The sequence below is a fragment of the Canis lupus genome, chromosome 7 (assembly GCF_003254725.2).
Source record: "Canis lupus dingo isolate Sandy chromosome 7, ASM325472v2, whole genome shotgun sequence".
NCBI classification, from domain to species: Eukaryota; Metazoa; Chordata; class Mammalia; order Carnivora; family Canidae; genus Canis; species Canis lupus.
In genome coordinates, this window is record NC_064249.1 from 26,709,223 (window position 1) to 26,726,032 (window position 16,810).

The following is a 16,810-nucleotide window of genomic DNA, read 5'->3' on the forward strand; positions in this document are numbered from 1 at the left end:
ATTTCAAATAAATAAAGAACTAAATGTTAAAAAATTTTTAAATATGAAAAGAGAGAAAAATGTGCTAAGTATTTACTTTTTGTTAAAGATACATGTACAGATTTCCCAACCATAAAGGGTAAAATTTCAATACATCAAAACTTTTATAAACAGAATATAAATCATAAGATATTTTTCCAATTATTTAGATAATATTAAATTTCTTTCAACAATGTTTCATAGTTTTGAGAGTACAAGTTTCACACTTCGTTTGTTAAATTTATTCCTAATTAGTATATTATTTTTTATGCTATTATAAATTAAATCATTTTAATTTCATTTTTTTATTGTGTGTGGCTAGTAAATAAAATACAATTGATTTCTGTATATTGATCTTGTATTCTGCAACCTTGCTGAACTCATTTATTAGTTATAATGTTTTTTGGTGGATTCCTTAGGAATTTCTACTTACTTTATCATATCATCTATAAATAGAGATTATTTGGGGCACCTGGGTGGTGGCTCAGTGATTGAGCATCTGCCTTTGACTCAGGTCATGATCCTGGGGTCCTGGAATCGAGTCCCACATCGGGCTCCCCAGAGGGAGCCTGCTTCTCCCTCAGCCTATGTCTCTGCCTCTGTCTCTGTGTCTCTCATAATAAATAACATCTTTAAAATAAATAAATAAATAAATAAATATTATTTTACCCCTTCCTTTCCAATATGGATACCTTTTATTTCTTTCTCTTGCCCAACTGCCCTACCTAGAACCTCTAGCTCAATATTGAACTGAAGAGGCAAGAGTAGACATCTATGTCTTGTTCCTGATCTTAAAAGGAAGCATGCAGTCTTTCACCATGAAGTATGAAGAAGGTAGCTGTGGGTTTTAGTCTGTGCCCTTTATCAGGTTGAGAAAATTCCCTTCTATTCCTGTTTCATTGAGTGTTTTTGTAATGGTGGGATATTGTTTTTTTTTTTTCAAATGCTTTTTCTGAGTGTTGAGATGATCATGTGATTTCTTTTTAATTGTATTGATATAATATATTACATTAATTCATTTTTAGGTGTCAAACCAACCTTGCATTGCTAGGCTAAAACAAGGTGATTTTAAGATGCATACAGAATTTGAAGGGACTCAGGATAGCCAAAATGATTTTGAAAAATACAAAATAGGACTCACACTTCCCAATTTCAAAACTTACTACAAAGCAAGGGTAATTAAAACAGTACAATACTGACACAAATATAGACACATAGGTCAGTTGAATAGAATAAACACATATATTTATGACCAACTGATTTTGACAAGGGTACCAAAACCATACAAATGATGGGCAACAAACTGGATATTCATATGTAAAAAAAAAAAAAAGTTGGACCCTTCCTTACACCATATAAAAAATTATAAATTATAAAAATAATAAAAATATAAAAATTTTTATAAAAATATAAAAATTTCTTCAAAAAGAAATAGGGAAAGATAAAAATAGCCAATTCATTAAAAAATATAAACACCAAATAAGCACACAAAAAATCTAACATCACTAGTTACTAAAAACTTAGAATGAAAACAAAGCTTATTTGCCTATCAAATTATGGTGTTAAAGAGAGGGGCAAGCATAGCACATTAGATGTAGATATAGGTACACATACATTGTACATCTGCATACAGATATTAGATGGATATTGACTTATCACTTAAAAATAAATTCCCAAACACACATACACATACAAGAAGGAAACAAACTGGAAGGGTATTAGTAGTTAAGCTGTATTGTAAAATTATATAGATGGATTACAATGAGACAATACTATTTTCTTAGAATAAAAAATAGTAGGTGTTTAAAAATCTATATGCAAATAGATTTTCCCTTTACTGTAATCAAAGGAATTAAAAGGACAATGAAGAAAATAGCATTTGAAGAGAAATACAGGCTGCTACCCAGAGTAGAGACATCACAAAAACTTGCTACAACCCAACACCCAGGAATGGAGGCAACAGGTACCATGGGAATGTGCTTACTCATGTGGCAAACATCCTCATTTATTACCTGCTTTGGAAGTAACAAGCTGCAGCACAAGAGGCCGTCTGGTTACGATGCCCGACCCACGAGGGAGAAAGTCCCTACAAAAAAAAAAAAAAAAAAGAAGAAAAGAAAAGAAAAGAAAAAGAAAAAGAAAAAAGAAAGAACAGATTAAGGCATTTTATGTGATTCTGATTACAAATTTATAAGTCAAGTTCCAATGTAATTCTCCTAAATTCCCAACCTTTTAGTGCATAACATGTCTAAAGAATGCTGATCCATCTTATAAAAGAAGCTTTGTAAAATAAAAATGGGGGGGGAAGGAGGTTCCTTATATTGAATATTAATCCATGTGTATTATCACAATGACCTCACCAGAATACATCACTCATTCATTTAGCTGGAATTAATAAAAGCTTACATTTAAATTATATTATATTTTCACTTCACCTGTATTTTCAGAGAATCAGCATTTATAGAAACATGTGATAAAGAAATTAATCCTTAAACTTTTTGTAACTAAAAAATTCAGTACTCAGTCTAGCTTCAAGGTCAACATGGACCATTATTAGAGGTATTAAAGGCATATTAGATTGTGCCTTCTAAATATCCTGAAATTTTTTTCCCAATTAAAAGTCATACATAAAATGTAGGATTAATTAGATAAATGTTGTATATGTAGAAATTAACAGCAAACACTGAAGTTTGAATTTTGTTTTCATTCCTGATAAGCGGGAGTTTATTCTTAAAAAAGAGTTTTTAAAACCAATAAAGATTGTGTTTTAAATGCATATTAATATACACTAGACCAATAAAACTGCAGCTAAGAAAGTATTTTATTATTATATCTACAATGCCACATAAATCAATACTGATTGTGCATTCATGAACATACCTATAACACAACTTTTAAATGCATTTAGAATGCCTTACAATTTTGAAAGATTCATCATTTTAAAAATAACAAATAAATTTGACTCAATGGCAATGTTTCTCAAAAATGGTTCCAGGACCACCAGAAAGTGTTATAACCACAGATGCCTGGGATTCATCCTAAACCTACAGATTCGGCATGCCCAGGGGAAGGGGTGTAGTATCGGTACTCTTAACAAGCTCCAAGGGATTCTGATGCTCACCATGGTTTGACAAACATTGACTTCAAGTCAGGATACATTACTCAACAATTCAGTGGGTGATAATGGCCTGGGTCATACTATGAGTTTTGTAGAAAATTTGGTAGAGCTTCAACACAATGAAATTTCAATGAAAATATCCTATACAAATGATAAAGTACAGTGAGAATGCTGCAGAACCCAAGCCTTTAGCTCCACTGATCCTTTAGAATACAGTTGCAGAGAAAAAATTAAACAAAATTTCCCCTACTGCAAACAATTTATTTTGCAAGTGCTAGAGTAAAGTTTAATAGAGGAAATAATACTGAACAGCCTCTTAACTAAATTAAAGCTTTACTGCTTGATTCCAAGGACTAAGTTTTATTTGAAATGTCACTGTATGTGACTCAAATAAATAATGGTGAAATTATAGACCTGTATTGCCCCAAAAAATCCCATCTGAAATAAATAATATTATTTATTCATCAAAAAAAAATTCACTGAGCAACTAAGAAGTGCTAGGGTGATGCATGGGCATCACCTGGCACTCATTAGACACCAGAATTTTGAAATCTAATAGGAAGATAAAGACAGGCACAGAGGAGACCATTAAAGAAAGGGATACATAAACTACACTGGAATTCAGAAAAGAGAGATACTCTCCTTTGTAAACATCTAAATGCCTATAATTAAAAACTTTTTTAATACTCTTCAGGAACTATATCAGAATATTTGTTCATTTTAATGGTTCCAGTAATCATTAAAACTAGTCAGAACAAGAAGAGCATCTACTGTGTCTAAACCAAAAAGGAACAAGTTAACTTGAGAATCAGTATAGATAAAGGGAAAACAGAACAAAACTCCACAGTAAACAATGGGAGGGAATCTGTTTGAGCTACTAGGACTTTGAGATTTTAGGATGTAGAGGTCGATGCCAAAGAGAAATATTCACATTTTAAATGCCTGAATAATGCCATTTCTGAAATCAATAAAATATTTTCTTAAAAAATAAAAAGAGGTGAAGCAGGAGAAGGAAGAAGGAAGAAAGGTTTAGTTACTTAATACCTTAGTGCTGGTTTCTGTTTCAACTGATGTTTACGACTATATATTTATAATGTAGATTTAGTAACAACCCCTTTGAATATTATTAAAGCAAAACATAATGTATCATTTAAAATAACAAATAATTATCATGTGTTCGGCTAAAAAGTAAGCCCACAGATGCATCTACACTTTTTTATTAAGCAAACAGACCTTTATGTTAAAAGTAATAAATAGATTCAGGTATGCAACTTCCTTCTTACTAACTCATACTTACTGGCCCCCTCTATGGCTATCACCAGTCCTACTTCTAACACATAGATTCTTACCAAAAAGCAAAAGATCTGGTAACCAAATCCTGTTATTTGGAAGTCTCTCCTGACTTCACAGGAATATCCATGTACAATGAGGCACTAGAGAGAAACATCTCTCTTCTGAAGAGCCAGTGACTAACCCAGCATCCTGATGATTCATGTTATTCTGATGATCCAGCAGCATGAAAACTATATGCCCAGCACACCGCTGCTGTGCAAGCTAAGAGGTGAGCCCTCAGATAAAACCCAGAGAGGCTTGCTTTGAGCCCCAACTCCACCACTGACTGAATAAAATTCTCTCTAAATCTTAGTTTCTTTTGCTACTAAACTGAGACAACCTTATGAATCAAATGAAATGCAATATATGGCAACTTTTTAAAAACCCAACCACCATAGAAAAAAGTATTACTATTACTATTGCTATAATAGAGCCACAACATATTTTCCCTGATATTATAGTATTCTCTCATCTCAAAAATAAATAAAAATAAAATGCCTCTACACACAATATTTCAACATTTGTGAATGGAATTTAAAGATAAAGAGCCACAGACCCCACCTGAACTGTCCCCTTGGTATTGACCAGCTGCATTGGTTGGGAAAAGCTCAGTTCCTTATAATGGCCTCTAACAGTGAACCAAAGCCCTGATACAAATAATCATGAAAAATTCATCAGACACTGCATGCAACCATCCATTTGAATTTTGTTATTTTTTATGCAATAGGTGGTTGGTTCTCCCATAATGTACATCTTATAGGAAAATTACCTTGCTAAATCAATGCAGGAAAAAATGACTGTGCCTTTAGTATTACTGTGGATTTAAATGACACATTTCTGTTTATGGTCATGTATATAAAGATATAAAATTTACATGCCATTTTTCTCCATTTTTTTCTCATTTGCATGAACTTTCAAGGTAAAAAATAAGAAGAGTAATCTGAAGACTCAGCATCATTTAATTAACTTCATTCTATTGCCTGAGTATCTTATTGATGTATTTATGGTTGTAGTGTACAGATTTTAAGGCAGGAGGAGTACTTCCTCTCAATGCTACATAGCAGCTACAACTCAAATGCCTTCTTCTTTCTCCACCCACCTCAATGAATCATTAATCTGCACAGTTCTAACAGCTGGTCTTCAGGCAATAAGTCAATGCTCTTTCTTGGTTTCCTGACTCCTGCACAAAAAGTAGAGAACAATTCCCATCCTATGGTCTAAGAACCATCTTGATAATATTTCTTATTGGCTCTTCCAGAAACTTAGTTAACAAGAAACATTATTATTGGTCTCCTAGGAAATGACTGACCTTTAGATGCCTAAAAAAAGGAGAACACACTTGCTGTATCAACTAAGCTATAAGAATTTTTTCCCTTAGCAACAAATAAGGTAAGTACAGAGATATTTTATCTTTTAGATGTAAATGATCATTAACCAGATGATCTGTTCAATAAATAAATGCTTAACATCTGCCCTTGACTGGAGACAAAGGCATAACTTACACTCTTCAAGAAGTTAATTCATGTAAATGACTCAAAGATAAGCTTTAGTCTTAGAAGAGAATGGCATGCAAATGACAAGCATAACTGGCATATGGTTAAGTTCCACACAAGGTGTAATATTGACATAGATCAGGAATAATAATCTATTCTCCTTGGGGAAACAGCCAGAAACTATTTCAGAGAGACATGAGGTAGGAAGCACTCCGAAGGGGATCAGGATATACAAAGACATGGAAGACCACAGTAATACATAATATAACGGAACTAAATATTAAAGAAAGGTCAAAATGAGGTAGAAGAGTCTAAAGAAGGCAGGACCAGACCTCAGAGGCCTTCACTTGTATTTTTTTTTCTTCCTGTAAGAACCAAAAGGCACTAAAGAGTTTTAAGTAATCAGATTTGCATTTCAGAAAAATCACTGGGGGACTGCACAGAGAATGTTGAAAAAAAGAAAGACAAGACAGGGAGACTAGTTACTAGCCAGTCTGGGTCACTGAGGAAGAAGATAATAAAGATTAAGTTCAGAGCAGTAATGGTAGAGATGGAAAAAGACATAAGAGAGTGGACACTTTTGACAGGACAAAATGATCATTCTGATGTGGAATGAAGTGATACAGAGGAAGTCAGGATAAATCTCACAGTTCTGGATTGGTTAGCTGGCTGAACAGTGGTACCATTAACCAGAACAGGCAATACAGGAAGATTCAGTTATAGCTGTTATTTATATGTGTTTATCATGTGTCAGGCACTATTCTTATTTGATTCTCGTGTAGGTGCTGTTGTTATTCTCAATTCACAGATGAGGAAGCTGAGATACAGAAAGATCACATAATTTTCTCAGAGTCACAAAGCTACTGACAGATCTTAGAGGACTCAAACCTAGACAGCCTAACTCTAGTTTCTATGCTAATGTGACCATTAGACTATGCTACATTGTAAAGGAAAGGGGGAAGAAGATAAGGGAAAATATTTGGATATATTGATAGATATCTGAAGAATATCCAAATGGAGACAAGTACACAGTTAGACTGACCATTTAGAACTCAGGATAAAAGTCCTGTCTGTAGATAATAATCTGACAGAAATTCATGTAATAGGCAGCTAAATCCAAAAGAATAGATGAGTAGGAATGGAGTGGAATAGAGTAATGAATATGGATTCCAGAAAATACCAATATTTAATGAACACTGAAAGAAATGGAACTAATTGAAAGATTGAGAAAAGAGGTAAGCCAAATACTATAAGCCAGAGGCATCCCCAAAGGCACACTAGCCTCTTAGTCTTCTCCACCTAGATGTCTCATACTCAAGCTCTACAATTCAACTCATTATCATCCACCCAACATGTTTTTCCTCCTTCATTCCCAATAATAATACACATCAGCAGCATCCATACATGTCAGCCAAACCAAGTACCTGGGAATCACCCATTGCCCATTTTCTTCTGTCTTCATTCTCACAATTGATCACCAAGTCCTGCTGATTCCACCTTCTTAATATCTCTTAAGTGCAAATAGCTCTCTTCTCTATTTCAATCACCACCCAGGTACCAACAACACTCATAGAGACCACTGCAATAATCTCCCAATTAATTTCTCTGCATCCAAATTGAGCATACTCTACTGTAAACTCAGCAGTGACATAAGTCCCATCACATCATTTCCAGACTCTAAATCACTCAGTGACTCTCCATTGTCTTTAGCATGAAATCCAAGCCAAAAACAAAGCAGATAAAAAGTCTGTCTTTCGTGAAAGTCTCCATGTGCACTTTCAGGCTCAGTGCCTTGGCACACTCCATGTTCCCCTCCTGGGATGCCCTCTCCTCACATCTCCCTCTAGCCAACTTCTGCTTGATTCAACACTCACCTCTACATCACCTTCTCTGAGAAGCCCTCCTTGAACTCCTCCATGCATGCCTCAAAGCTCTCAACACACTCGTTACACTGATTTATTTATAGTTTGTATCCTCACCCCAATGCTCCCCCCAGTACCTCCTCAGTGTCCATGTACTAAATATTTCTAACACTTTCTACCTACTCTGTCAGGAAGATTTCCAGTAGCCCCATATATTCATATCATGGAGGGAAAACATTATCCTATCTAATTCCCCAACTGGTAGATAGATAAATAGCATTTTAGATGTACCAAAAGAACAGGCAAGATGACTTTCAATTTACCAATAATTTCTTGAAGTCGTTTAAGTTAACATTTTATTATGAATGTTTAAGATCCAACAGTCTACACCAAAGCAAAAAATACAAAATATCAGTTGGGCCAATATTATTGGTTATCTAAAGACACAGAATAGAATTTGAAGGAAACAATTTTTTTAAAACTCCCAGAGCCAATATATTTTTTTAAATTATTCCTTAAAAAGAGAAAAGGCCCTCCTAAAAAATTATCTTCAAAGTATAATTTTATGTGCTCCAAAATAATTCCTGCAGGATTACTTCCTCACAGTCCTTTAAAATGATAACCCAACCTAAGAGAGAGAAAAAGAAAGGAAAGAAGAGAGGTAAAGAAGGCAAGACAGAGAAAGACAAAGAAACAGACAGATCCTTGCCAAATATTGTCCACCTCCTGCCCCAAGAAGCACTGAGGTCATGTAGTCCACATACTAAACACAATGGTGCTGTTAAAATGCCTTTGTACTTCTGTGCCTTATCCTGGAGTTCTGCCAACCATTACAATGACACTTTAATTGTTGAAAGAAGTAATTATGCCAAAATCCACAGACTTAATTGGATATTTTCCAACGAAGTTTTCTTTTATTCCCTAAATTCTTGGCATAGTAAGAATATTAGCATTTACAGATTTGCAAAACATCACATGTTTCTGTTATCAGTTACTCTATAATTTTAGGTATTCGATAAATACCACCATCATTTTGTTTGAAAAATATAGCTACAAATCCTTTTGCAGGAAACACTGTTTTTATTTTTTTACCAACATCTAAGAAATTTCAAAACAAATTTAACTTACATTCACAAAACTTGAAATTTCTAAGCAAAATGTTTTCATGAAATCTAACTAATCAATAACTAATGGTTTCCACTGCAACATTCAAAATGCAAAATGCCTGAGTCCAAGATCTGTAAACTGAATGAAGAAGCTAGCTTTAGTTTCAAATACCATGTGTTCTCTCCACCAGGAAACTCTCAGGAACCTAAAGCCTTAATATTTAATCCATTTTATTTGCTTATTCACAAAGCCAGTTTGTTCAAAATTTTAAAGCAGCAGATTAATGAGTCCCAGCATACAGGAGTGGCACATAACTCTTGCTCTATTCCAAATCCCAAACTATACCTTGCCCTGGGTAGCTGCCACACAAATGGATGATAGAAGGGACAACTAAAGATACTACTAGTTGCCTGCCTGATATCCATTTCTGCTTCTCATTAATAGAATCTCAATTTTGTTAAGAATGGCAATGGGCCCAATTTTAATAGATAAATAGACATATATAAATCTATGTTCTCCTGACTCATTTGCAAATGGGGCATCCACATAGCTAAGATATAGTCAGTAAAATGTAAAGGTTACTAAGTAACATCAACTTTTTTGTTTTTAAGATTTTATTTATTCATTCATGAGAGACACAGAGAAAGAGAGGGAGAGACATAGGCAGAGGGAGAAGCAGGCTCCCTGTGGGGAGCCCGATGTGGGACTCTATATCCCAGGACTCAAGGATCATGCCCTGAGCCGAAGGCAGACACTCAACCGCTGAGCCACCCAGGTGTCCCAGTAACATTAACTTTAACAGGGCACCTAGGTCACTCAGTTGGTTAAGCAATTGAGTTTTGGATTCGGCTCAGGCCATGATCTCATGGGTTGTGGGATCAGGCCCCACATCTGGCTCCATATTCAGTGGAGTCTGCTTGAGATACTCTCCCACTGCCCCTCCCCCACCTATGCTCGCTCACTCTCTCTCTCTCTCTCTCTCAATCTGTCTAAAATAAATATATAGATCTTTAACAAAAAAGAAATAGTTCCTTTAAAAAGGTCTGATTTAGCTGATGTACACCTTTTGCCCTTCCCTCTCCTTTTTTCTCCCTGATGATTCTACATGAGAGCAGAGTTACAGCAACCATCTTAAGCCACAAGGCAAACTTGAAGATAAAAGCTATGGACTAAGCATAGCAGAGCAAAAAAAGACAGTCTAGTATAATGATGACATTATGAGTCACTAACCCATCTTTGTATATATTGCCTAACAAAGAGAGTAAGAAAAAAATAGAGAAACTACATTTTAGAACTTTCTCTCAACCTCCTTTTATTTTATTGCCCCCCTCAGGAACCTTGTTAGATATTTTTCTCCATCAAATTTTCCCCATTGTTTAATACCACAGATACACTGTATATCAGTAAATGTACTGTATATACATCTGTGCTTTATACATGAGAAGAATACGATTACTTTTGTCCCCCAAGAATTAATATTTGCCCCCTTGGATACAATCTCACTCCCACTAAGAATATGTGCTACAAATCAAAGAAGAGTAAGAGAACTCAGAATGACAAACATTCATCCTGTCAGCCATCCTTTCCTACAAGGTTTCTAGAAAGATATGTGTAGAAAAAAAAAAAAGGTCAGACGGCTTTTGCCTCAAACCCTTACACATTCCCTTCTGAATCCTGGAAACTTGAGGTTGAACTAGTTATGAGCTGAGTTTAAGGCCAGTACCAAAAAGGCTGAAAGGCTTCCTTTGCCCCTTTTCCATGAAGCCCATACACGAATCTCAGACCTTTGTACTTTAACACTACAATGGGTAAGAAAGGCCCAGGTGTGGAAGACCACACCCCGTGAGAAGAAGCTGACCCAAGAGAACACTTATCCAATGACAAGGGACAGGGTTGATGTAGGCAGCCACTTCAACCCTTCCCAGAAGATTGACTCAGAGAAATATGACCCAATTACTGTCCTTGGTCCTACTGTTTATTGCCAATTCTTGCATAGCCAATACTATGCTCACCTGTTTCCGCTTTTCCTAAGATGTTAGAAGAAAAATTAGGTATTTAATTGGAAGTCAAAAAAGTATAGGTCAGTTTCTCCATTAAAACAGAATGAAGAAAAATAAAAAATAAAAAATAAATAAATAAAAAAAAATAAAACAGAATGAAGAGCCATAGCCATACAGTTTATTTAAAAAGAATGAGAATATGATATTCTAATTATCAAAGAGGAAAAAAAATTATCAAAGAGGGATTTAAGTGGATCCCTGGATCTAACTCCTCCCTAATAGTCTAGAAGCCTCATCCATTATTCCCCCATGCAAACCTTTTATTCCCAGAACATCTGGTTCCCAGGTGATTTCACACTAATTTCATGCCTCTGTGTTGAGTATTTGACCATGAAAGCCTTTCTCCAAGGCATTGCCTTTCTTTACCCATCTCATTCAAAGACAGAATGTTGGTACAGCCTTCTATGGGAAGCATTTCTTGAAATGCCAGTATATTTAAATGTTCTCTTTATTCCAAGGTACCATGAATCTCAGTCACATCTCCTCCCTTAGACATGCTCTCTTAGGACAGGAACCTCATTTCTAAAAGGCCAGTGTTTGGCACAGCACCTGGCACGAAGAAGGTGCTCAACAGTGACTTGGTGAGCAAATAAAGTCAGCATTATAGGAATTAAAACTGTTAATTTATTGGAAAGCTAAATTTTAGGTATTAATTAGAAAATAAATATACAAACATTCATAACTAAAGATATACAGGCATCATGTATGTGGTCTATTATTTAATTTTCTTAACCGGAAAAGGGTTGGGCTTTTTTTTTTTTTTTGTCTATTTGATTTTTTTTCTATGATTCTATAACATCGACTGGAAATTTTAAAGAGCAAGAGAAAAAGGAAGAAGGAAAAGCACTCACTGTCTAATACATGATATATAGGTATATAGATCTATACATATATATATTTATAACATATGTATCATAAATATTTAATTATTTCTTATCTTAAAAGTTACCCTTGGGGGTCTCTGGGTGGCTCAGCAGTTTAGCGCCTGCCTTTGGCCCAGGGTGCGATCCTGGAGTCCCGGGATCGAGTCTCGCATCAGGCTCCCAGCATGGAGCCTGCTTCTCCCTCCTCCTGTGTCTCTGTCTCTGTCTCTGTCTCTCTCTATGTCTATCATGAATAAATAAATAAATAAATCTTTTTTAAAAAAAAGTTACCCTTGAAACTACATTCCCAATGAAAGTTTGGGAAAATATATTTATTTGCTCCAAGTCTTAAAATGTATTAAAAGTAACCAATGGAAACACAACAGAGTTCAATAAATTTTGCTTATTACTTAATAGATTCAGCTGACCAAAGAAGGCATACTAATGAGTAAACTTAAGAATTACTTTCTCTATACTTCTCTGACTACAGTAATCATACTATATTACCCAGTTGTATATGTCAAGAATACTATGTAAACTATACATCCACCAACATCAGTAAACTGATAGTGTGTGACTAAGGTGATAATTTTATTTATAGTTCAAACTGTCTGTTGAGCTAAAATGATTGGTGGCTCCCTAATTCATTTAGAGTAGATAGCATCTCAAAGCACATTTGCCTCAGTTTCAATTTACTTTTTCCTGAGGCCTAATAGCATGTTTTACAAACAAGCACAGAAGCTTTTGAAAATTTAAGAAATCCAAAGAAGAACAGACTATTAGGTTGAAAATAAAACAATCAAGACTAGGGGTGCTTGGGTAGCTCAGTTGGTTAAGGGGCAGACTCTTGATTTCAGCTCAGGTCATGACCTCAGGGTCTTGAGATTGAGCCCCATGTCAACCCTGAGTTGAGCCCTGCCTCAAGGCCCCACAACTGGTTCCACTCTCAGTGTGGAGTTGGCTGGTGAGTCTTTCCTCTTCTTCTGCCCCTCCCCCAACTGGTGTGTACGTGCGCATGCACTCTCTCTCTCTTTCCCTCTCAAATAAATAAATAAATAAATAAATAAATAAATAAATATCAAGATTGGCAGGATCTACTAATAAATCATGGCTATGAGAGTTTATGATAGTATTATTTAACATGGGAAACAGAACAGAGAAATATTAATGGAGTAACCAACTCTATTCAAATCTGAATTTTTTCACCTTAACTAGAATTTTATTAGATAAATATATAATATTTATGTCTGTGAAGTGCTTTTAAATACTTCTTTTTCAGTATAGCACAGATTCTAGAATGAAATGCCTGGGTTTGAATTCAGAATCCACTACATTTTAGTTCAGTTTCTTCTGCAAATTGTGGGCCTGTTGAGGGTGGAATAATAGGAATAATATAATCTTTTATCTTCTGGTGGCGTTGTGATATGCCAACTCAAATTTTCTTCAGATTTGAGACATGTAAAAAAATGATGCCTGAAACTTAAACTGTGTGGGGCACCTGGTGGTGGCTCAGTCAGTTAAGCGTCTGCCTTCGGCTCAGGTCATGATCCCAGGGTCCTGCTGAGCAGGGAGCCTGCTTCTCCCTCTGTCTCTGCTGCTCCTCCTGCTTGTGCTCTCTCATTCACTCTCTCTGATAAATAAATAAAATCTTTAAAAAAGAAAGAAACTTAAACTGTGTAATGGAATCTGAAGTAGCACCTGGAATCAAATATACTATTTCTGTAGCAAAACAAATGAATATTCACAGTAATATAAATAAAAACTTAGCCTCACATCATTCAGGTCAAGTCTGCTAGTAAATAAGTTGAGGTCAATATAAGTTTTGCAAAATGAGTTACAAAAATAATATTTAATTTTCAGATCATTTTGTATTCTGAAATGTAGACAAGAAACTTGAGTACATACTTAGCATATAGTAAGGGGTCAAAAATTTCAGCTGCCATCATCATCACCAACATCATCATCGTTACCACAATTTTTAGAAGCCATAATCATATGTTATCCTGAAATTTATTTAGTAATTAACTAAACAAATTTGTTTCAGAATGTAACATATCTCCAGAGCAGTAAGTAGTGATTATCTTTTGTCAGCCATAGGCATATGACTTTAGGATAAGCTAGATTTAGTTTTTCATATTGTATCTAAAGTTTTGAGTGATGTGAAAAGGAAAATATATCAAAATAAACACCTATAACTTTAACTTTTTCATCTACCCAAAGGCTTCATTCTCTAAGACCTCTCACTATTTTTCTATTGCCTTCCATGAGAAAGGTTAATATAAAACATGGAATGAAAGCTTAAACCAACAAAAGAATCAACACACATTCCAACCACAGCATGTTCAATTCAAATACAGAATGAAATGAATGCCCTGGCATCTAGAGTATTCCACAAGCGTGTGGCAAGTGTTATTTCTAGCCACTTAAAAGCACCAGTGAAAAGAGCTCAAATACTTAGAAAAGAAAAGATCTCCATTCCCATGAGGAGAGGCATTTATTAGCACTTAATGGCCTTCTTTCATTGCCTTTCCACTGACGCATCTCTAATTGTTCCGATTATAATTTCAAGTAACAAAACCAATGATGGTAAAAGCCTATAGTTCAGTGTATGCTTTGTGAAAAGAGGTCTTTAACAGCACAAACCAGATATAAAAAATATATGACAACATGGGATCTGGACAGGCAATATCCCAATAAGGAGAAGGGAGGTGGTATCGAAGGAACACTGGTCAAGAAACCAGCTTAGGTTCTAGCTGTGACCTCAATAGGCCATTTACTCTACAAGAGACTCAGTTTCTACATTATTAAAATGTGAGAACTAAACAATTGTCTTCCAGTGCCTCTGCCACTTCCAAAATTCTATGAATCTCTGAATGCTAGATGTTAACCAAGATACAAAAAATCTAATTCCACCAATGGCATTCTAAGCAACCAAAGGCTTCTTGTTTTCACTTTCATAACTAGGGATGTCAGTATCCATTTTAACTCCAGTGAATGCAAGGACAATGTCTAATATAATCCCCACTACCATGCATGGCATATAGCAGGTATTCAAAAATATTAGAGAGAATAAGAAAAAGGGAGGCAGGCAGTAAAGCAAGAAGGCACAAAGGCACAAAGCCAGGAAGGCAGGATGAAATTGGCTTAATAATTTACTATGGCTACAGCATTGCATGTAAGACAATAATGAAGAAAGACAGTTTGGAATATGGATTTCTTACTTTTAACAAAGATCATTATTAGGGGGTGCCTAGATGGCACAGTCAGTTAAGCATCTGACTCCTGGTTTCAGCTCAGGTTGTGATCTCAGGGTGATGAGAACAAGTACCACATCAGGCTCCATGCTCAGCACAGAGTCTGGTTAAGACTCTCTCTCCCTCTGCCTCTCCCTTCCCCTCGCACTCTCTCTCTTTCAAATAAAAAAAGATCATGTTAGGAAATTTCAAATTTAGATAATAAATTAAATTAGAAAAGATTACAGATATAATATCTGTTAAATGTTTTCTGTCCTCAGAAATTAAGAGTCTAAAAAAACAAATGCAGGCCTATGTGTTAATTGCTGTGATACTTTAGAATAATAGCATAAATTATGCTTTTTAGTCTTGATTATTTTTCCTCATTCTCAGTATTCAATATTAATAAGGGTAGAAAATGAATACTAATCAATAAAAAGTAAAAGGGTAGAAAATGAACACTAATCAATTAAAAATTAAAAGTAAAAATTAAAAGTAAAAGTAAAAATAAAAATAATATTTTTTATAAAAATAAAAAACACTGAAGGGTGCCTGGGTAGCACAGTTGGTTAAGCATCTGCCTTAAGCTCAGGTCATGATTTCAGGGTCCTGGGACTGAGCCCTGCATCAGGCTCTCTGCTCAACTGCAAACTGCTTCTCCATCGCCCTCTGTGCTTGCTCTCCCTCTCTCTCTCGCTTTCTGTCACTTTTTCAAATAAATAAATTTTTTTTAAAGAAAATATTTTTTAAAAGAAAAATAAAAATTTGAAAAGATATATACATATATATGATCATTGCAGGATTATTTACATAGAAGCAACCAACATGTCCATTGATGGAAGAATGAATAAAGAAATGTGTATGATAAAATAGGACTCATCTATAAAAAAGAATGAAGTCTTGCCATTTGCAACAACTTGTATTGACCTTGAAATTATTATGTTAAGTGAGTAAGTCAGACAAAAGCAAATGCCACATGATTTCTCTTACATTCTATGTGTAATCTAAAATACAAAATAAACAAAACAAAACCCAGACTTCATAGATATAGAGAACAGACTGGTGGTTGCTAACAGAGAGGGGGATAGGGTGCTAAAATGAGTGAAGAGGATCAAGAAATAAAAACTTATAAAATAAGTCATAGAGATGTAATGTACAGCATGGGGAATATAGTCAATAATATTATATTATCTTTTTTAAGATTTTATTTATTTATTCATGGGAGACAGAGAGAGAAAGGCAGAGACACAGGCAGAGGGAGAAGCAGGCTCCCTGCAAGGAGCCCGAGCAGGACTTGATCCTGGATCCCATGATCACACCCTGAGCCAAAGGCAGACTCTCAACCACTGAGCCACCCAGGCATACCAATATTATACTATCTTTGATGATGAATGATAACTAGAGTTATTAAGGCAATCATTTTTCAATGTATATATACAAAGATTGAGTTACTATGTTGTACACTTGAAACTGATATCATATGTCAATTATACTTCAATAAAAAATAAATAACCAACGAAAGATGAATGGATAAAGAAGATGTGGTTTATGTATACAATGGAATATTACTCAGCTATTAGAAATGACAAATACCCACCATTTGCTTCAACGTGGATGGAACTGGAGGGTATTATGCTGAGTGAAGTAAGTCAGTCGGAGAAGGACAAACATTATATGTTCTCATTCATTTGGGGAATATAAACAATAGTGAAAGGGAATATAAG

At 35.0% G+C, this 16,810-nt stretch overlaps 1 protein-coding gene across 9 annotated transcripts in view; it reads right to left on the reverse strand.

Moving 5' to 3' along the window:
• Positions 1-16,810, reverse strand: part of DNM3 (dynamin 3) — a 555,606-nt gene that overhangs the window by 465,751 nt on the left and 73,045 nt on the right. For 8 of the 9 annotated variants that reach the window (XM_049112291.1, XM_049112288.1, XM_025430309.3 and 5 more), the window contains exon 2: positions 2,031-2,104. The exons of the other annotated variant lie outside the window; for it this stretch is intronic. In XM_049112291.1, the coding sequence (XP_048968248.1) occupies positions 2,031-2,104 (74 nt within the window). The remainder of the gene's footprint in view (positions 1-2,030; positions 2,105-16,810) is intronic. 9 annotated transcript variants of the gene reach the window in all.